The 19742-nt window shown below is 39.6% G+C and overlaps 1 protein-coding gene across 1 annotated transcript in view; it reads right to left on the bottom strand.

Annotated features, from left to right (window-relative positions):
* Positions 1 to 19742, bottom strand: part of NAV3 (neuron navigator 3) — a 617057-nt gene that overhangs the window by 593296 nt on the left and 4019 nt on the right. Inside the window, exon 2 of the mRNA XM_039914053.1 lies at positions 9462 to 9871. Within this exon, the coding sequence (XP_039769987.1) occupies positions 9462 to 9533 (72 nt within the window). The 5' untranslated portion in view covers positions 9534 to 9871. The remainder of the gene's footprint in view (positions 1 to 9461; positions 9872 to 19742) is intronic.

The following is a 19742-nucleotide window of genomic DNA, read 5'->3' as shown; positions in this document are numbered from 1 at the left end:
CTCATTCACCCAGTGTTCTCCAGGTTTAGGTACTTGACTTCAACCTGCCTGCTCCTTTAGGGGTCAGGGCTTGGCTTCCACCATAAATAGCCCACTCAGATTTTTGTTTTTCCCTGGTATTTGTTAAGCGCTTAGTATGGTCCAGGCACTGTACTAAGTACTGTGCTAGATACAAGCTAAGCAGGTTGGACACAGTCCATGGCCCACATGGGACTCAGAGTTATTAATCCCCATTTAACAGATGAGGCAGTTGAAGCACAGATAAGTGAAGTGACTTTTCCAAGGTCACATAGCAGACATGTGGTGGAGCCAGGATTAGAACCCAGGTCCTTCTGATCCTCAGGCCCCTGCTCTAGCCACTAAGCCATGCTGCTTGTTCCCTGCATATTCTAGAGCCCCAGCAGGGCAGGGGTAGCAATCTTGCTCTTTGAAAACTACAATTCTAGTGCCTGATTCCGTTGAAAACCAGTCTCTTTATGAATGTGAAGATGTCCAAATATCCGTTTTTAACAGGAAAACAAGTTAGCCACCAGAAAGACCAACCTCTTTTGATTGTTTCTTTGTAAGTAGCTCAGTGGGCTCAACCTGAAAGTACTAATGCTTGACTTATACAATGAAAAATATAAAGAAAACAAAAGGCATTCTTGTCACCCTTAAATTTCCCCAAAATAGATGTTTTAAGCAATTTCTGCCAAATTATAGTGTATTCTGTACTTTGATACTTTTTTTGACCTTTCAAATGGTTTTGCAATTTGCTAATAGAGTCTCTTTGGAACAGTCTTGATTTATCTTGTTGAGATCCCACTGCAGACTATTATCTTTCCATTTGTTTATACATTAACAATGAGGTTATATCATTAATATACAACCTTCATTAACAGTAGAAATGCAGCACAGACCAATTTTCCAACCAACTCCCAAGAGAAAATCCCAGTCCCTAAAAATATTTATTAATCGGTTTATTACTGCATAAGGAATCCTGTAACTCCCTCTTTCCACACCCATCCCCAACTAATGAGGCCCTTATTAACTGGAGGAGATAGGGGAAGGTGTTTTGGAAGATGGGTTTATTTGGGGGTTGCCTCACTTTAAACAGGATCTCTGAGTAAATGGGATTGTGTTCCCACAAACAAATAATAAACTCTTAATTTCAAAAAGGTCTGGCCCCTAGCAGTGGCTATTTCCAACAGAAATTCCCAAGCAGGATTAAGGTATGAATAGAGCATGTTATTGAATATGCCACCTTAAAAGAAAAGGACATTGTCCAATAGGTCTGATTTGGTAGTGGAAGATAAAGGAAGAACCAAGGCAATGGGGTAAGTATAATCATTCCTTTTTTTCAAGTGCCAATTCCACTTTAAGGCCCATAAAAGAGTTTTACTTTTATGCCACTCCTGTTATTATAATGATGATGATGATTACTAATAATAGCTGATGATGATGATACTATAGTGTTTGTTAAGCCCTTACACAAGCTCTGGGGTAATATGAGATAATCACGTCAAACACAGTCCCCATCCCACATGGAGCTCACAGTCTATTCATCGGGGCAGTTCTATCAGCTGCAGCAACCAAGAAGGAGAAACCTCAGTCTGCTTAAGACCATTCCCAAGGGGAAAAGGGGTAACCCATAGGTTCTGCGTTAGACAGGGCAGGAGTAATGGGCTGTCATAACATATGGGGCATCTCCACCCACAGTGGCAAAAGCAGAAAAATTGTCCATTTATTTAAATTTTGTATGGTATTTGTTAAGCGCTTACTATGTACCAGTCACTGTACTAAGCTCTGGGGTGGATACAAGCTAATCTGATTGGACACACTTGACGATCCTTTCTCTAACATTTCAATCCAATTTCTCTTCTAAACAACAGACTTCAGATCTTCCTTCCCCCAAATCCTATCTAATGTGAAGTTTTAAATATACAAGGTTGTTCATTTTTTCCTCTCAAAAGATGCAAATACTAACAACCGCTAACTTGACAAACATCTTCACGAGAGCATATTCATTCAATCCTATTTCATTTAATCTTATTCATTGAGTGCTTACTGTGTGCAAAGCACTGTACTAAGAACCAGAGTGAATAAAATATAACAAACGACACATTTCCTGCCCACAACAAGCTCACAGCCTAGGAGATATGACATTCTGTTAAGAATTTTGCTTAAGATTTTCTGAAACTTTTCATTGATCATGACTGTCTGAGCTTATAGTACGATATTCTGTTGTAAAAAAAAAAAGGAGAGTTTATAAGCAATGGCATAGGAGGAAATGCTTAGCCTTTTTTAATTAGTTATTTTGTTTCAGTGCTGAATTTGCACATTTTATTAGTCATCTATTGCAGATATCAGCATTTATGAGAAAGTACAAGAAAGTAAATGAGGGGATTATGTCTATTAACATAATTAAACATATTAATCAAGGCACAGAATCTTTTTATAGTTCAGTGTTCACATGTTCATTTCATATAAAATAAAATTGAACACTGAGAATTAAGATCCCACATTTTTATCAAAATATTTCACACTAAATTAATGAAAAGAAGACCACCAGGCTAGGAACCTCTAAATATGGCAACAGCCCATTTCCCAAGACAAGCCTTTTGCCGTGTTTCCCTGTGGTTGGGAGAAGATGGGACATTGTAGTTTGCTTGCATGCAAGACGTCACATGTGTTCTTGAGCATCAGAAAGGCCAAACTGTTAGGCCTCCTAAATTGTTTGCTGCATGCCCAGAATGGAGAAGTGCCATCTGGTTCAGTTTATCCATCAGCTGACAATCCTTTCCCTAACATATTTATAATGAAGGTGTTCTCTTTTCCCACACAATTGCTTCCTACCACTTTTTGAAAGAAACAAAAAGTTAAAACTTCCTAAATTGTCTCCTTGAAATCAATTGTCCATCCTAAATAAATTAGGACTTAAAGCTTTTAAATCCAATTTCTCCTAACATGACAAATGTAATAGGATCAGGTCAGAATAACGTATTATCAAATTTAAGCTCTCATTCTTCTAACCTTACCAAAAATGTGTCTTAATACGGTTAGAGTCTTCTTAAAATGCTAAGAAATGCTTAACCTAATAATGAAGCCTGTCAATCATATTTATTTACTGTGTGCAGAGCACTGTACTAAGCAGTTGGGAGAATGCAATATAAAAGACACATTCCCTGCCCCAAGCAACCTAATAGTCTAGAGGGTGTGATAGATACAAATATAAATAGATACAAGTGTGCTTAAGTGTTATGGGGCTGGGAAGGGGGGATAAATAAAGGGAGCAAATCATGGCGATACAGAAGGGAGATGAAGAAAATGAAAAGTGGGCTTAGTCTGGGAAGGCCTCTTAGAGGAGGTGTGCCTTCAATAAGACTTTGAATTGGGGGAGAGTAATTGTCCATCAGATAAGACAAGGGAGAGCATTCCAGGCCAGAGGCAGGATGTGGGCAAGAGGTTCGAGGCAAGATGAACGAGATTGAGGTACAGTGAAAAGGTTAGCATTAGAGGAGTGAGGTGCATGGACTGGGTTGTAGTAGGGGAATAGTGAGGTGAGGTAGGTTGGGGCAAGCTGATAGAGTGCTTTAAAGCCAATGGTGAGGCGTTTCCGTTTGATGTGGAGGTGGATGGGCAACCACTAGAGGCTCTTGAGGGGGGAAATATATCTCACTTTCATGATGAACAATCATTTTCAATAAGAGATATGATAGTAATAAAGACATTCTCATTCCTTCTCTCCCAGTAAAATATTAACTGTTGATTCAGAAATTGGTTGTGTTCAAAAAGTCTCAGTAATATTTTCCTAAACTTCCAAAAGGAATTTTCTCAAATATACTAATGGGCAATTGTGAAAACAGGAATTGAATATAGTGCAATTTACACTATTTACTAAAGTTTTATTTTGTATCCACATTCTCACACAAGAACTCACAAGATTATATATCAGGATCCCCCCATAACACTCTTTCCCATAACACCAATTAAATGCTAACATTTCTTAGAATTATCTTTCTCACAGGGAAATTACCCTGGTTTTACCAGTGCATTCAATGTTTACCTTAGCTCAAACCTCTCTTCTTCCACATTCTGTCTTTTAAGGTACTGCCTCAACACTAGATATCTCTTAACTAACCTTAAAAAAGACATGAAAAGCCAATTTCAGCTGCATCGTTCCCTGTTTTTGCCACTTTTTGTACCTGAAGCAAGCTGCCTGCTGTCTTGGAGAACAATAATGCCTTTATTCATTCAATCATATTTATTGAGTGCTTACTGTGTGCAGAGCATTATACTAAGCACTTGGGAAAGTACAACACAACAATAAACAGTGATAATCCCTGCCCACAGTGAGCTTATACTCTATTGAGAAGCAATGTGGCCTAGTGGAAAGAGCACAGACCTAGGAGTCAGAGGATCTGAGTTCTAACCCCTACTCTTCCACATCTGCTGTATGACTCTCAGCAAGTCATTTCACTTCCATATGCTTCTGTTTCCTAATCTGTAAATGAGGATTTAAAACCTGTTCTCTATACTGCTTGGACTGTGAGCCCCCTGTGGGGCTTGATTATCTTATATTTGCCCCAGCACTTCGTAGAATGCTTGGCATATGGCAAATGCTTAACAAATACCACAAGTATTAATGTCTGCAATCCAAAGTCCCTGAAACTCAGCACCTTACATACAGCATAGTTGAATACACTGGAAGCTGAGTTTGGCAGCAGTGTCCTAGAAAGGCTGCATTAGGCAGAAAGAGTATTCTGTAACTATGAGAAACAGGTTTTAGAAGGAGTTGAGGCTATCAGATTGTTGCTTGATCCAGCCATTTTCTGGGATCCAAGTCCATAATTGACAAGAAGGAAGCAGGATTAGGGGAAATTAGGGCTTAACTGGGGAAGGCCTCTTGAAGGAGATGTGTCTTTAATAAAGCTTTGAAGGTGGGGAGAGTGATGGTCTGTTGTGTATGAAGAGGGAGGGAGTTCCAGTCCAGAGGAAGAAAGTAGGCAAGGGGGTCAGCAATGAGATAGACAAGATCAAGGTATGATAAGTAGGTTGGCATAAGAGGAGTGAAGTGTACAGGCTGGGTTGTAGTAGGACATCAGAGAGGTAAGGCAGGAAGGGGGAAGTTAATAGAGAGCTTTAAAATTGATGATAAGGAGTTTCTGTTTGCTGTGGAGATGGATGGGCAACCACTGGAGAATCATGATAGGTAGGAAGATGTGCACTGAATTTTTCTTAGAAAATGACACGGGGTGGGGGTGGGCAGAGTGAATTTGGGGAGACACAGGAGGTAGGGAGAATAGCGAAGAACTGATGTAGTCAAGGCAAGATATCATAAGCACATAGATCAGCATAGCAGCAGTTTGGATTGAAGGAAGGTGTGGATTCTAGAGATGCTGTGAAGGTAGAACCAATGGGATTTGGTGACAGATTGAATATATGGATTAAGAGAGATGAGTTAAGGATAATGCCAAGATTATGGGTTTGAGAGACAGGAAGGATGGTGGTGTTATCTACAGTGATGGTTAAACATGAGGTGGACAGGTTTGGGATGGGAAGGTGAGGAGGTCTGTTTTGGGCATGTTGAGTTTGAGGTGTCAGTGAGACATCCAAGTAGAGATGTCCTGAAGGCAAGAGGAAATGGAAACTGCAGAGAAGGAGAGAGGTCAGCCCCAATAGCTGGTAGTTGAAGCCTTAGGAGTTCTCTAAGATGAATAGAAATGGGGTGTATATGAATAAAAGGGACCAAGAATTGAGCTTTATGGGACCTTCATAATTAGAGGGTGTATTATGCAAAAGAGACCGAGAAGAAGTCTCTAGAGAGGTGGGAGGAGAACCAGGAGTGGACTGTGTTAGATAGTATTTCAGGAAGAAGATAGTGAGTCACAGTGTCACAGGCTACTGAGTGGTTGAGGAGGATTAGGATGGAGTACAGAACATTGGAATTAGCAAGAAGAAAGTCGTTGGTAACCTGGTGGGAGCCACGGGGTTAAGGGAGGGTTTAAACAAGAAAACAGGGGATTCATGAGCATGTTTGGAAGCAGTGATGGAGAACCACTGGACAGCGAACAGCTGAAGATGGTGGACAGGAAGGGAAGTGGACAAGTGTAAGAAGGAGAGAGAACAGGAACTGAATCCCCATTTTACAGATGAGGAAATTGAGGCACAGAGAAGCTATGTAACACAGCAAATAAGCAGTGGTGCCTGAATTGGAATGCAGGCCCACTGATTTTCAGGTCCTTATTCTTTCCACGAAGCCACGCTGCTTTAAGCCATTGTTGAACTGCTCCCAGATGCCCTCAACTGCATGCTTCCTAACCTGGCATGACATATTTTGCCATGCACCGGAGGCAGCAGTGTCTAGAACTCTCCCCACTGGAATCCTCCATGAACTTATAATGCCCTCTTCCCCATTTTCATAATGACTGGCAGAAATAGAGGAACAAAAGAAGAAGAATCTGATTCAAAAATAACTTCAACTCTCTTCATATCACCCCTTCAAGGAAGGGAGCAGGGTTCTTTACAATGCTGACCATCATCAGTGAAATGAGACCAGAATTGGGGTCATCTCATCCTTCTCATTTTCAGGAATCTCACAGGTTTGGTCCAGACTCAGGGAGAGCTCTCTCTCCTTACTGAGATGCAATAAATAAAGGCTGCCTGAAACAGAACATCAGATAGCCTTGGTCTGCTTAAGGGAAAGGAACCGGCATTAGTCTAAATCTTCACATATGAGAGATTGTTTATGTAACAACCTATTGCACTCATACACACATATACAACCTCTTTTTTTTTTTGAAGTCACATTAAAAAGGCAGAACAAAGATGATCTCAGGCAGTTTCAGATTTTCTTAAAAACTGTACCCTTATCTGAGTTCCATTTGAAATTCTCCATCTGCACTTCAGTTTCCTGCACTCCCAGTATACACCCACACAACCAGTGCCTTCTTGCTGGACTGTCGGTAGACTGTATCCCCCTTGATGGCAACTGTATCTCCTATCTGTGGTACTCTCCCAAACAGCACAGTGCAGGTGCATTATAAATCATGACGATTGCTAAACCCACAGTATCAGTAGCAAAAACTTCAATCAAATGCCTTCTTTCAAAAGAAATATGTAAGATACAATTTTGCCCTTTTAGGAGTTTATAGTTTAATGAAGGAAACAAGGAGTAATGGATTAGATATCAACAATACAAATTCACACATAAAAATATACTACATATATTACAGATAAATCCCTGAGTCCTGAGCTGGATGATGGGATCATCTGATGAAAGTATAGATCAGGGGATGTCTTTACATGGGTGTAACTTTTTAGTAGGGCTTTGGAGAGCAGAGATGTGGGTTGGCAAAGTCAAAGGAGAAGGACATTCCAGGCAGGAAGAAAGGAATGAACAATGGGTTGGACATAGAAGAGGTGAGGGCAAGTGGAAGAGGAGTTTTGCTTGGAAGGAGTGAAGAATAGAGCTGTAGCTGGAAAAGACAGTTACTAGGCAAAAAAGAGGCAGCTGTAGGACAACACTGAAGCCAACGGTTTGGAATTTTGCATTGTCAAAGAGCCCAGCAAAACCCAGCTCAACAGTGGTAGGAGCTTCTTCTGCTATCCACAGTCATCAAGGTCATGCCATTTTGAAGTGCCCACCGGGTTATCTGTTGAAATATCCATCTCATGAGAATATTTCACCAGTAAAATTACTCTCAGATGCAGAATTTACTTTCAGCATCAGTTAAAATGGTGTGCTTTTTAATAGAAAATATTCAAGAGAACACTATTTAAGTGACCATCTTTCCAGACACACAAATTAACCTGAACCTGGGATTAAGGTAGCAGTCAGTCTCTTCCTTCTTTCCATCATTCTCATTAATGACAAAGCCGGGCATCTTTAAAATGATTTTCAACCTCTTTGAAATGGGCATGTTTGGGAGCATTTTCTCTGGCTGTCTGAAAATAAAGACAAAGCTACTGAGGCCAATGGCTCTAAAAAATTAAAGTGGGAATCCATTTCAAAGACTTCTGGACACCTGCAGCAAATTGAGTCATTTTTCATATGTGCCTTTATGCTTCTGACACTGTTACTGTCTAGAGATGCTGAGCAAGATGATCTAATATTTTCTAAAAGCTCCAAACCCCAAATAGATTTCCTCAATAAAAAACCATTGGTATAGTTTTGTCAAGAGTATCCTGACAAAATTCGATACATTATCAACTCTGACCAAATATCCTGGTCTAACACACGGCGGCCATAAAATAGGGCCCCAGTGCTATCTGAACCTGCAGCTGCTATAATTAGACTTTGAGTAAAGTACTCATCTCCGGCTTTCCGTTCAAGGTCAAAATTAATTACATGGATGTGACATTTCTACTACCTACTGAGGTTCTATTATTCCAGTGGTCTGTGCTCAAATGCAACTGAAAAGCACTTTAGTGGAAAGCAATATGCCAACATGATGGAGGAGTCATAGTATGTATAAAAGACTCAAGATTGTAAACATAAAGCATGCCATTTCCTAGCCTACTGTTTAGAAAATCAGCTTACGACAATTTAAACCAGGAGTTTCATTGCTCACAGATCAGGGTATAGAAAACGTATTACCTCATCTCTCAATCAATATAAATGTTCCCAAGTTCAGATCAAATTCTCATTCTTTTTCTATCCCAAAGAGGATTGGTGGCTTAGATCTGACATGCCATGCTTTCAGCCATCTTGTGGCCGCTCTGTAAAAAGACTACTTAGCAATAATGTCACCGTTCCTTTTGCCCCCATTATGCAGCACTGTACTGCTGTTCTTACACATCTTTGAAGGTCTGGAATTAGTTATGCTGGACAAAAACTGTAACCAAAGAATAAGTGCATTCAGTCATGACAACTACTCAAAATATTTTTTTGAAAAAAGTCTGTTCTGAGCAAATCACAAATTATAGCACTAGAAAGAAAAGGTGCCATGAGTGATTATCTTTTATCTTCCAGGAAGGTGTATTCAAAGCCTAACTTAGTTCAGAAACAAAGGATCTGGTACCATTATATTAATCTCCTCTTCTTACACACAATTAGTACAGTTTAATTTACTTCGAGACCAAATGCTAAATTGCAAGTTGAGATATATGGAAAGAACCAGACCAGTGTGCAGAGATGGGTAGTTGAAAAAATGGGTATTCAGAAAACAAAATCCAAGCTTTTTCAGCCTATCAATGCAAAGTGGAGAATGCTGTTTATTCTTTATCTTAATCATAATGGGGCCTGTGCAATTAATTTCCTTTTAAGGTTTAGGAACAGGAAACGTAGTTTTGCCAACCCTCTTACATTCTTCCCCATAAGAACTGCTTCATTTACGGCCTCTCTAACAAGTGGTCCCAGCCTTCTCCTCATTGCAGTTCTAAAGCAATAAGCTGCTAAAGCAGGTTTAACAATGAATCTTAAAGAGTTCTATACACTGAAATAATTATATTAAAGAAAAACTCAAAAAACCCACACTTACCTTCTTCTGATCTTCTAACTTGTGACTTACTGGATTTTTCCCATGTCTGCTCATTTCTGAAGGTAAATCCATCACATTCAATAGTTGACCCTCAAAAGCAGAATCTCTTCAGCAGGACAGCAAACTAATCCAAAATGCAAAGGCTAAAAACACACCCAAACTTGCTGCTTTTCCCATCACACACCGTCTCCCAACTTCAATATCTCCGAGGAATGGTGAAAATATCCACTGATTGAACTGAGAAAAGACAATTTGCAATTCAGTCCTGGAACCTTAAGAATCAGCATAATCATATGTAAAGCAGCTTCTTCCAAAGAAAAACCATTCATGCACTCCTTTGCTCCAATTGTTATCTTTTCCTTTCTTCATGGGCTTCCATTTTCAACCCAACTTATGTCATTTCAGTGATGCTGTTGAGAAAAAAAATATAGATTAATTGAAAGTTTTCTCATCCTTTTCTGTTAAATCTGAGAAGCAACACTGCCTAGTGGAAAGATCGTGGCCCTGGGAGTCTGAGGATCTGAGTTCTAATTCTAACTCTTCCGATTGCTCTGACAATTGCTTGCTGTGTGACCTTGGACAAGTTACTTAACTTCTCTGTGCTTCAGTTTCCTCAACTGTAAAATGGGAATGGCTGTTCTTCTTCCTACTTAGACTGTGAGCCCCATGCGGTACAGGGACTGTGTCTGACCTAATTTAATTGTTCCTACCCCGGTGCTTAGAACTATGTTTTCCACATAGGAAGTGCTTAACAAATACCTTAAAACAAAAGCAAGATAACTGGTTTCTACTCCTGATCAATATCAGTGATTTAGAGAAATGCAATACACTTTATTTCATGAAAATATACATTAATAATACTATACAACAAATAATTATTCCATTCTTGGCCAAAATTCCCTTGATGGGCATGTTCAGGCTAAGAAAAACATTAGCAGTGTGGTCTAGAGGAAAGAGCAGAGGCCTGGGAATCAGAAGACCTTGGTTCTAATCCTAGCTCTGCCAACTGCTTGCTGTGTGACCTTGGGCAAATTACTTATTTGCTCTGTACCCCAGTTTCCTCAAATGGGAAATCCTACTCCCTCTTACTTAGGCAGTGAGACCCATGAGGGATAGGACCTGTGTCCATCCCGAATAATCTCGTATCTACCCTCACCCTCAAAAAAGTTTTTGACATGTAGTAAGCACTTAAATATCTTAAAAAAAAATCCAACATAATGGCAAAGTGTGTCAAAGTCATCCTGTCAACATGTCAATCACTGGAGAAGAGACATAGGTACCAATGCTCATGCTATCTGATTCATCCTTTTATCACTCTGGAATTCTCACTTCTCTCTTACTACTCCTCTTTTTTATTTTCTGAATGGCATTTAAGCGCTTACTATATGCCAGACACCGCACAAGCTGAACAGGTTGGACACAGTCCCTGTCCCACATGGATTAACCTCATTTTACAGATGAGGTAACAGACATAAAGAAGTGAAGTGACTTGTCCAAGACAAGTGGGAGCAGACAAGTGATGGAGCTGGGATTAGAACCTACGTCTTTCTGACTCCCAGGCCATGCTCTTTCCACTGGGCCATGCTGCTTCCCCACTTGAAAGGCAGAAACACCTCCAGAAGCCTGGATCTCCCAGTCTGGGGAGCTGTAAACCTAACTTGTGAGCCCAGATGTACCGCTTTCACAATTTTGAGGATGCATTCATTCAATCCCATCTACTGAGTGCTTACTGTGTGCAGAGTACTGTATTAAGTGCTCAGGAGAGTACAACATAATAAACAGAGTCCCTGCCCACGGCGAGGATGCTAAACCTATCTCCTGGTAGACCTCTAGACGGATTTGTTTGGGTGTTGCTTCTAGTTGGGGTGAGACGAAGGGAGCCGACCTCCAGGAAAGTGGTGTGGCAGTCTGGCTGTGGGGCCTAACTTCCTCCTACTCTTCTTTGGTGGCCATAGCAATCATCCATGCTGCTACCCACTCTACATCCTCCCTGGGCCTCCTTCCACTCTTCCTTGGAGCTACTGGCTTCACAGATTCCAGCCCATGACAACCAGATAATAAAACTTCCTGTTTCACCACCACAACGATGTAACTAAACCTCTCAAAACCTTCCAGTGATTCTTTCTCCCCTCCTATCTCAATGCCACTTGTCAGTCTAGCTAAATTCCTTGAGGTTAGAGTTTAGGTACTCTAATGCACTCTCTCAAATGCTTAATACAGTACTCTGGAATACAGTAACTGTTTTAAGTGCTTAGTACAGTGCTTGGCACAGAGAAAGTGCTCAATAAATAGCATCAAGTGATCAATTAATTTTTCACATATCGGCTCTGATGTACACACACACAACTTTTCCAACTCCCAGACAGCAATGGGATATGGGACGGGAACCTAGTGACTGTAATCTGGCATCTCTCGTCAATTATTTCCCCCTTGTCAGCCAAAGTCACAAATGCGTTCTTCAACTGCCCATGAGCATCAGACTGCCAAGAGGCAGATTGGCATCCACGCTGGATGTGCAGTTAAATGCAACTTCCTGTCTTGTGTTCCTTCAAGAACTTTTCGATTTCTAGGGAGAAGCAGCATGGCATAAGAGATGCAGCATGGTATAGTAGATAGAGCATGGGCCCGGGAGTCAGGAGATCATGGCTTCTCATTCCTGCTCCACCACCCATCTACTCTGGGTCCTTTAACAAGTGACGTGACTTCTCTGCGCCTCACAGATATGGCATCTGTAAAATGGGGATTGGAACTATGACCCCACATGGGACAGGGACCATGTCCAACTGGATTTGTTCATATCCACCCCCAGCACTTAGTTCAGTAAATGCTAAACAATACCATAGTAAATGCTAAACAAATATCATAATTCTTATTATTAGGGAGACAGGAAATATGACTTCATAGGACATGAAGTTGTGCCAAATAGTACAGGGGATTAAATGCAACCAATAATTATCATAATAATGATGATGGTACTTAAGTGCTTTTCATGTGCCAAGCCCTGTATTAAGCATTGAGGTAAATACAAGATGTAGTTTGTACACAATCACTGCCCTACTTGGGGCTCACAGGGGTAGAAGGGATTAGGAATGAATCCCCATGTTACAGATTTGAAAACTAAGAAACAGAGAAGTTAAGTGACTTGCCAAAAGTCACACAGCAGGCAAGTGATGGAGCCAGAATTAACATCCAGGTCCTCAGACTTCCGGGCCTGTGCTCTTTCCAGTAGGCCAAGCTACTTCTCATCTAGAGTAGGGTCATAGCCTTACTTCTATTCAATATAAAAATATATGAAATCACACATTTAAGGAGAAAAGAAATCAATACGAGTTTTCAATACTTGAGAAAATGTTTTTCTAACAGTACCAGTAAGAACCAGAGAACATTCTTCAATCTTGACTACTCAAAAATGTGTATTGCTGATGATTTAGAGCAACTGTAAAAGGCAATTTTGTTTGAATAGGATTAATTGATGGGATGTTGGACACAAAATATTAATTTGAAAGTAATTCCAATTCATTTTAAAATCCTAAAGTTGTTAGAATGGATTGTCTACATTTGGGAAATAAAAAATATTTATGTGTCCATACTAAAGCAGTTAGCAAAATAAGATAGAGTTTATATTCAATAAGAAAATTTTGCAAGATGGCTCTTTTTCATCTGAGGATAACTGTCACTGGGATAAAACATATTTATTCAGTTTGAATAGTACCAAAGTATAAACTGGAATTTATATCTTGGATTAGTATTGCATTTACTTTACCTGTGTGATTAGGGGACCTTTTTTTTGTCTACTTGGCAAAATCCTCTTCCAAATTTATCAAGCTAGTCAAAAAGCATTAGTGAAGCTTGTGTGTGTGTGTGTGTAGATTTTTTTTAACAGGATTTTCCTAGTTTCTTTCTATCCTCCCCACAAATTTAGGTATTGAGACCTCTGAGGGAGAAGACTATTTTGATTCTATGGTTTTGAACCTTTTCTTAGCACTTTTTATAGTATTTGTCAAGCACTTTTTTATGGCATTTACACATTTTTTTCCATGGTATTTATTAAGCACATACTATGTGTGAGGCACTGTTTTAAGCTCTGAGATAGAATCAAGCTAATCTGGTTGGACATGGTCCAAATCCCATATGGGGCTCACAGTCAACCTCCATTTTACAGATGAGGTGACAGGCATAGAGGAGGTGAAGTGACTTGCCCAAGGTCACACAGCAGACAAGTGATGGAGTAGGAATTAAAACCCAGGTCCTCCTGATTCCCAGGCCCATATTCTATCCACTAAACACTGTTCTTCCTAATGCACTGCTTTCGACAAAGCAAGTGATTAGCAAATACAGAAATATAGTAATCAGTGATAGTACAGGAGTGGAACTCTATCTTTATGGTACCAGAGTTTGAGGGTGAAATCACTGTGTAAGCCACCCCTGAGAAGCTGTTTTTCTGAAAGAAACTGAAATGCCACAACTATACAGTTGAACATTTATATTACAGTCTCACCACATCTTTGTGAAGTTGAGCTTTTCTCTAGGACTTTGTGGGCAGTGTCTATTCTTCCTTTTTTTACCCAGACTTGGCTTACAACAAAAGTCACGTTTGAGAGAGAAAGAACATGAGGAGGAAGAGGGGAGAGGAGAGAGATCAAGAGAAAGACACAGAATGCAACTGCATCCATGCATGTTACTTGTGATTTGGGAGAGTGCAATATAATATACTAACATAGCTTTCACATCCTCTAGACTGCAAGCTCATTATGGGCAGGGAACATTTCTGCTAATTCTGTTGTACTCTCCCAAGCTCTTAGTACAGCGCTCTCTACACATAGTATGTGCTCAATAAATACGATTGATTGATTGCCAGCTCCACCACTTGGCTGCTATGTGACCTTGGGCAAGTCACTTAATTTTAGGGAAGCAGTGTGGCTCAATGGAAAGAGCACGGGCTTGGGAGTCAGAGGTCATGGGTTCAAATCCCAGCTCTGTCACTTGTCAGCTGTGTGACTATGGGCAAGTCACTTAACTTCACTGCACCTCAGTTACCTCATCCTGTAAAATGGGGATTAAGACTGTGAGCCTCAAATGGGACAACCTGATTACCCTGTATCTACCCCAGCGCTTAGAACAGTGGTCTGCACATAATAAGCACTTAAATACCAACATTATTCTCTGTGCTTCAATTGACGCATCTGTAAAATGGGGATTAAGACTGTGAGCCCCATATGGAACAGGGACTCTGTCCAACCTGATGATCTTGTATCTATGCCAGCACTTAGAACGGTACTTGACACATAGCAAGTGCTTATCAAATTCCATCACTGATTGATTTTATCTACTACAGAGGTTAGTACAGTGCTTAACAAAAAGCAGGCATTTAACAAGAACCATTAAAAAAAGGGCCAGCAAAAGGCAGAATGAGGACAAATCCACCTTCATTTTCACACACGAGGTTTCTCTTTCACACCTGTACTTTCTCTTTCACACACCTACTCTCATCCACACAGACTCTAGCAGACACATACGAAAAAAGAACACTAAAAAGATGAAGCACAGTGCTGCGTCAATAACTATGTTTAATGAAGATGGAGCACTATAAAATGTGCTCATTTTTCGATACAAATGACTTACTGAGAAAAATTCTTGGCTTATTCAATTCAATTTGTTCTACTGCAGTACAACTCAATAGCATAACTCACAGCCAAGTGGCAGAAAGAACTATGAAACTGCAATCTCTTTCATCTTCAGTCTTAGTTTTAAAAGAGAATTCTTTTTTCTATTTTGAAAGGAAAAATACTACTGGTGAAATAAGTCACATCTCAGAGTGATAGGGCAATGCCCATATGAATGATATAAATGATATAACGTCTAGGTTTTCTGCATAAACTTCTTTTAGAAGCAGTGTGGCTTAGTGGAAAGAGCAGGGGCTTGGGAGTCAGAGGACAGAGGTTCTAATCCTGGTTCTGCCATTTGTCTGATAAGTTGACCTGGGGCAAGCCAATTAACTTCTTTTTGCCTCAGTTACCTCATCTGGAAAATGGAGATTAATACTTTGAGTCCCATGTGGGACAACTTGATTAGCTTGTATCTACCCCAGCTCTTAGAACAGTGTTCTGCACATAGCAAGTGCTTAATATAATAATAATAATAATAATAATATTAATAGTTTTTTGGTCAATACAGAATGGTACAATTAGCATCTAGCATGTATTATAAAAAGGATTCAACAAGTTGGGAAATAAACACTAGAAACAAATGGGATTAGAAGTATGTGACTATTTCTAGTAGATTTTTAATGACCCAATTACTGACTCTTCTATCATCAGAAACCTCTTTTAATATCGAAGACCAGAAGACTAAGAAAGGAATAACATTTTCTATGAGCATAATGAAAGTAATACTAGAGGTCACTAAGTCTGCCACAATAAAAGATATTTGCTTTAGGCTACCACTGAAGGAAATAAACTCATTTAATTCAATATCAAAAGGTAATTATACACTACACAGAAGTCTTTCTCTAATTCTGCCAAATCAATAAGAAGGAAAAAAGAGGTGTAAAGTGATTTCCAATAGCACAATCAAATAATTACAAAATAAAAGCCAAAGCAAAGTTTTCCATTGATGGAAAAGGAAATAGGAAAGTGTTCTTTAATTGTTTCAAGCAGAAGGAGAATAGGAAAGAAAACGGCAATTTATCTCATTCATAAACAGCTAATATCACACAACAATAATGATCAGAATACTTCCCCAAACTAAGCTGAGGAGGTAATAAGAAAATGCACAGCTTGTGATGAGAGAGTGAAAATCAAATTAGAATCAGAAGATTACTTTGAAAATCTGGATATATTCTAATTGTCAGGCTTAATGATGGTGCTGGCAAAGAAACCTATGGAACTGCATGGTATTACTGTTAAATCTTGAGGTGTTACATCTTAAAAAGTTCCCAGAGTGCCCATAATTTCAAAAGGCATAAATGGATAACACTGAAAATTAAGCTGCCTATTTCAAAGGCAGGAACAAACTTTTAAGGGACTTTTCCAGCAAAATTCACCTTTAAATAGTAAATTAAATTTCACAAGCCTAGCTTCCCTTTTAACGAATCTTGGGGCAAAGTAGACAGAGAAAACTCCCACAGTTCTAAATTTCTAAATAAATCCATAGCATTTACTGAATTCCCAATGGGTGCAGAGCACTAAACTAAGAACTGGAGAATGCAAAAGACTCTGCTCCGTGCCCTCAGTGACCTTAGAATTTACCAATTTAGTATTTAGACTTTTGTCTAGATGTCTTATAACTAGTCTTATACATAAGGCAACATGCTGCCATTTTGACTATGGAGAAACTAAGGCTCAGAGCAGTGAAATACCACATCCAAGGCCACACAGTTTTTGGTGGCTAAAATCAATCAATAGTAGCTTTAGAGGGCTGGCTTATTGTGTGCAGAACACTGTATTAAGACTAAGAAGAATATATTACCATTAGTAGAGAAAACAGAAACAAAATAAGTGACAAATGAGAAAGGAAAAATGGACATATAAATTACTAAGTGTGTAAGATGATGTGTGCAGAAGTCCAAAAAGGAGTGTGGTCTGGTGGATAGAGCATAGTCTTAGGGTGGCTCCCCCACTTGTTTGCTGTGTGACCTAGTGCAAATCTCTGAGCCTCAATTATCTCATCTGAATGAGAATTAAGACTGTGTGTCCCATGTGGGACAGGGACTGTGTCCAACCTGATTAGCTTGTATCTATGCCTGTGCTTAATATAGTGCCAGGCACTTAGTAAGTGCTTAACACCATAAAAAAGGAAGAAAAAACCCAAAGAGCATCATGGACATTAACGTGTTGAGGAAGTAGTTGTGGGATAGAGGGAGAAGAAAAATTAATCAGGTAAGGACTCTTGAAGGAGATGGGATAGAGGATGTCTTTGAAGATGGGGAAAACTGGTTCTGGGGGAATTGGAAAGGGGATGAGTTTACAGGCATGGTCTTGAGCAAGAGGTCAGAGGTGGGAGAAATGAGAAAGACATAGTAAGTAGGTTAGCTGGTGAGGAATGAAGTATGTGAGCTAGGGTGAAGTGAGAGCAGCAGGTGGATAGGTATTCAATCATTTATTCATTCAATCATATTTATTGAGTGATTACTGTGTGCAGAGCACTGTATTAACCTCTTGGGAGAGTACAATACAACAATAAACAGACACATTCCCTCCCCACAATGAGCTTACAGTCTAGAGAAAAAGTGCCTTAAAGCTGTTGGTCAAGGGTTTGACCTTGTTAGGTGAGAGACCTGAACAAAATCATATTTTGGAAAAGTGATTCCAGCAGCAAAATGTTGTAGGCTGGAGAAAGGAAATACTGGAGGCTGGGAGACCAGTTAGAAGGATGATATAATAAAGCCTATTTATTTATTGCTGGGAGACCAGTTAGGAGGATGATATAATAAAGCTGGGATATGACAAGCTCCTGAATCAGAGTGGATGGGAATACTGTATCCAAGGGAAATGTTACCTAGGAAAAGCTGACAAGATATAATGTCAAACAGGTTATTAGAATCCAGGCTTTTTGAATCTAGTTAAGTCAAAATCAAGTAGATAATTGATTCAATGCGGTGGGAATACTTTCCTTTGATAGTGATTTTAAAAAAAATACATTCCATACAGAGGAAATAGCCACTGGAGCCAAAAATAATGTCTTAAATCATCTTGAAAAGAAATGGTTGTAGCTTTAGCTAGGGCTATAATGCACACTCACTCTTATTATTAGATATTCCATATTTGAAACCCATAAAAAGATGGAAAATGTTGCTCAACATTTTGAACATCCTTACCCAATTATCTCCTGATTCTGATTTTTAATATTGTACTCTGATCCAGTATTTATCTTAATTCAGCACTTATATTTTTATATACTGCTTCATCAATTAAATAATGTGGACAAAGTCTAGCGATAAAGTTTGAAAACTGGAAATAAAAAGGAAATTAGTCTTTGGGAAGCTGATTTGAAAGCTGGAGGCTATGTGTTGTGCATTTACCAGAGCCTTGAGAAAATAGTGAAACTAAGAGGTATAATTGAAATAGTGCCCATCACTGCAGGTAGCCCATGTAACAAAGATTGACAGTCATTATGGTTGAGGAAGTTTCCTGAATGCATATCTATTTTTTTTAAAACCATCTTTTCTTAAACATATGGATAAAAATCATTTTGTCAGCAGTGCCCACTTTGAAAACAAAAGATAAATATATATTCTGCCAAAATGGTTAATCTTATTTGGTCATTTATCACCCCACCCTATTCTTGCTCCTTTCTGTGTCATCTAATGAAAGCTCACCTCCTCCAGGAAGCCTTCCCAGGCTGAGTCCACCTTTTCCTCTCCCCATCACCCCGACTCCTTCCCTTTGATCTACCCACCCCCACAGGAGTGTATATATATGTATATATTTATTCTATTTATTTTGTTGGTGTATAAAAAAAATATAATTCAATCTATATTGATGCTATTGATGCTGTCTACATGTTTTGTTGTCTGTTTCCCCCCTTCTAAACTGTGAGCTTGTTGTTGGGTAGGGATTATTTCTACTTGCTGCCAAATTGTACTTTCCAGGCACTTAGATGTGCAGAGCACACAGTAAGTACTAAATAAATACAATTCACTGACTGACAATGAAACTCACCCTACCCCCTGTCCCACAGAACGCATCTATATATCCTTATACTCAGTTCTTTCCTTTACCAGTAATTTATTTTAATGTCAGTGTCCCTGTCTAGATAGTAAATTCCTCACAGGCAGGAATCATATCTACTTTATTTTACTCTCTCAAGTACTTATTGAAGTGTTTCTGCACCCAGGAAATACTCAATAAATAGCAGTGATTGATAGAAGTTCAACAGTTTCATTCTGCTGACCTTGCATACATGGGGCTCAACTCAGCCAGCAGGAAATCCAGGCTTGGAGCCAACTTCTCCCTCTACAAATATACCCACTCTTTGACTTGTTCCCTGTATTCTCCCCCACCCGCAGCCCCACAGAACTTATGTACATACCTGAAATTTTATTAATTCATATTAAGGTCCATCTTCCATTGTAGACTGGAACTCTCTCCTTAGACCCCCTGTTTCTCCCCCTCCCCCATCTCTCACCCCCAATGATCTAGCCACCTACTTCATCACAAAAATCAAAACAATCAGGATGAGCTCCCCAAAGTCACCCCTCCCCTTCTCCCTTCCCCCCCACCAACCCTCTCCCCTACTTTCCCATCCTTCCCTGCAGTATCCTCAGAGGAGATCTTCTCCCTC

The sequence above is a fragment of the Ornithorhynchus anatinus genome, chromosome 14 (assembly GCF_004115215.2).
Source record: "Ornithorhynchus anatinus isolate Pmale09 chromosome 14, mOrnAna1.pri.v4, whole genome shotgun sequence".
In the NCBI taxonomy this organism is placed as follows: domain Eukaryota; kingdom Metazoa; phylum Chordata; class Mammalia; order Monotremata; family Ornithorhynchidae; genus Ornithorhynchus; species Ornithorhynchus anatinus.
This window is presented reverse-complemented; position numbering and strand designations above follow the sequence as displayed.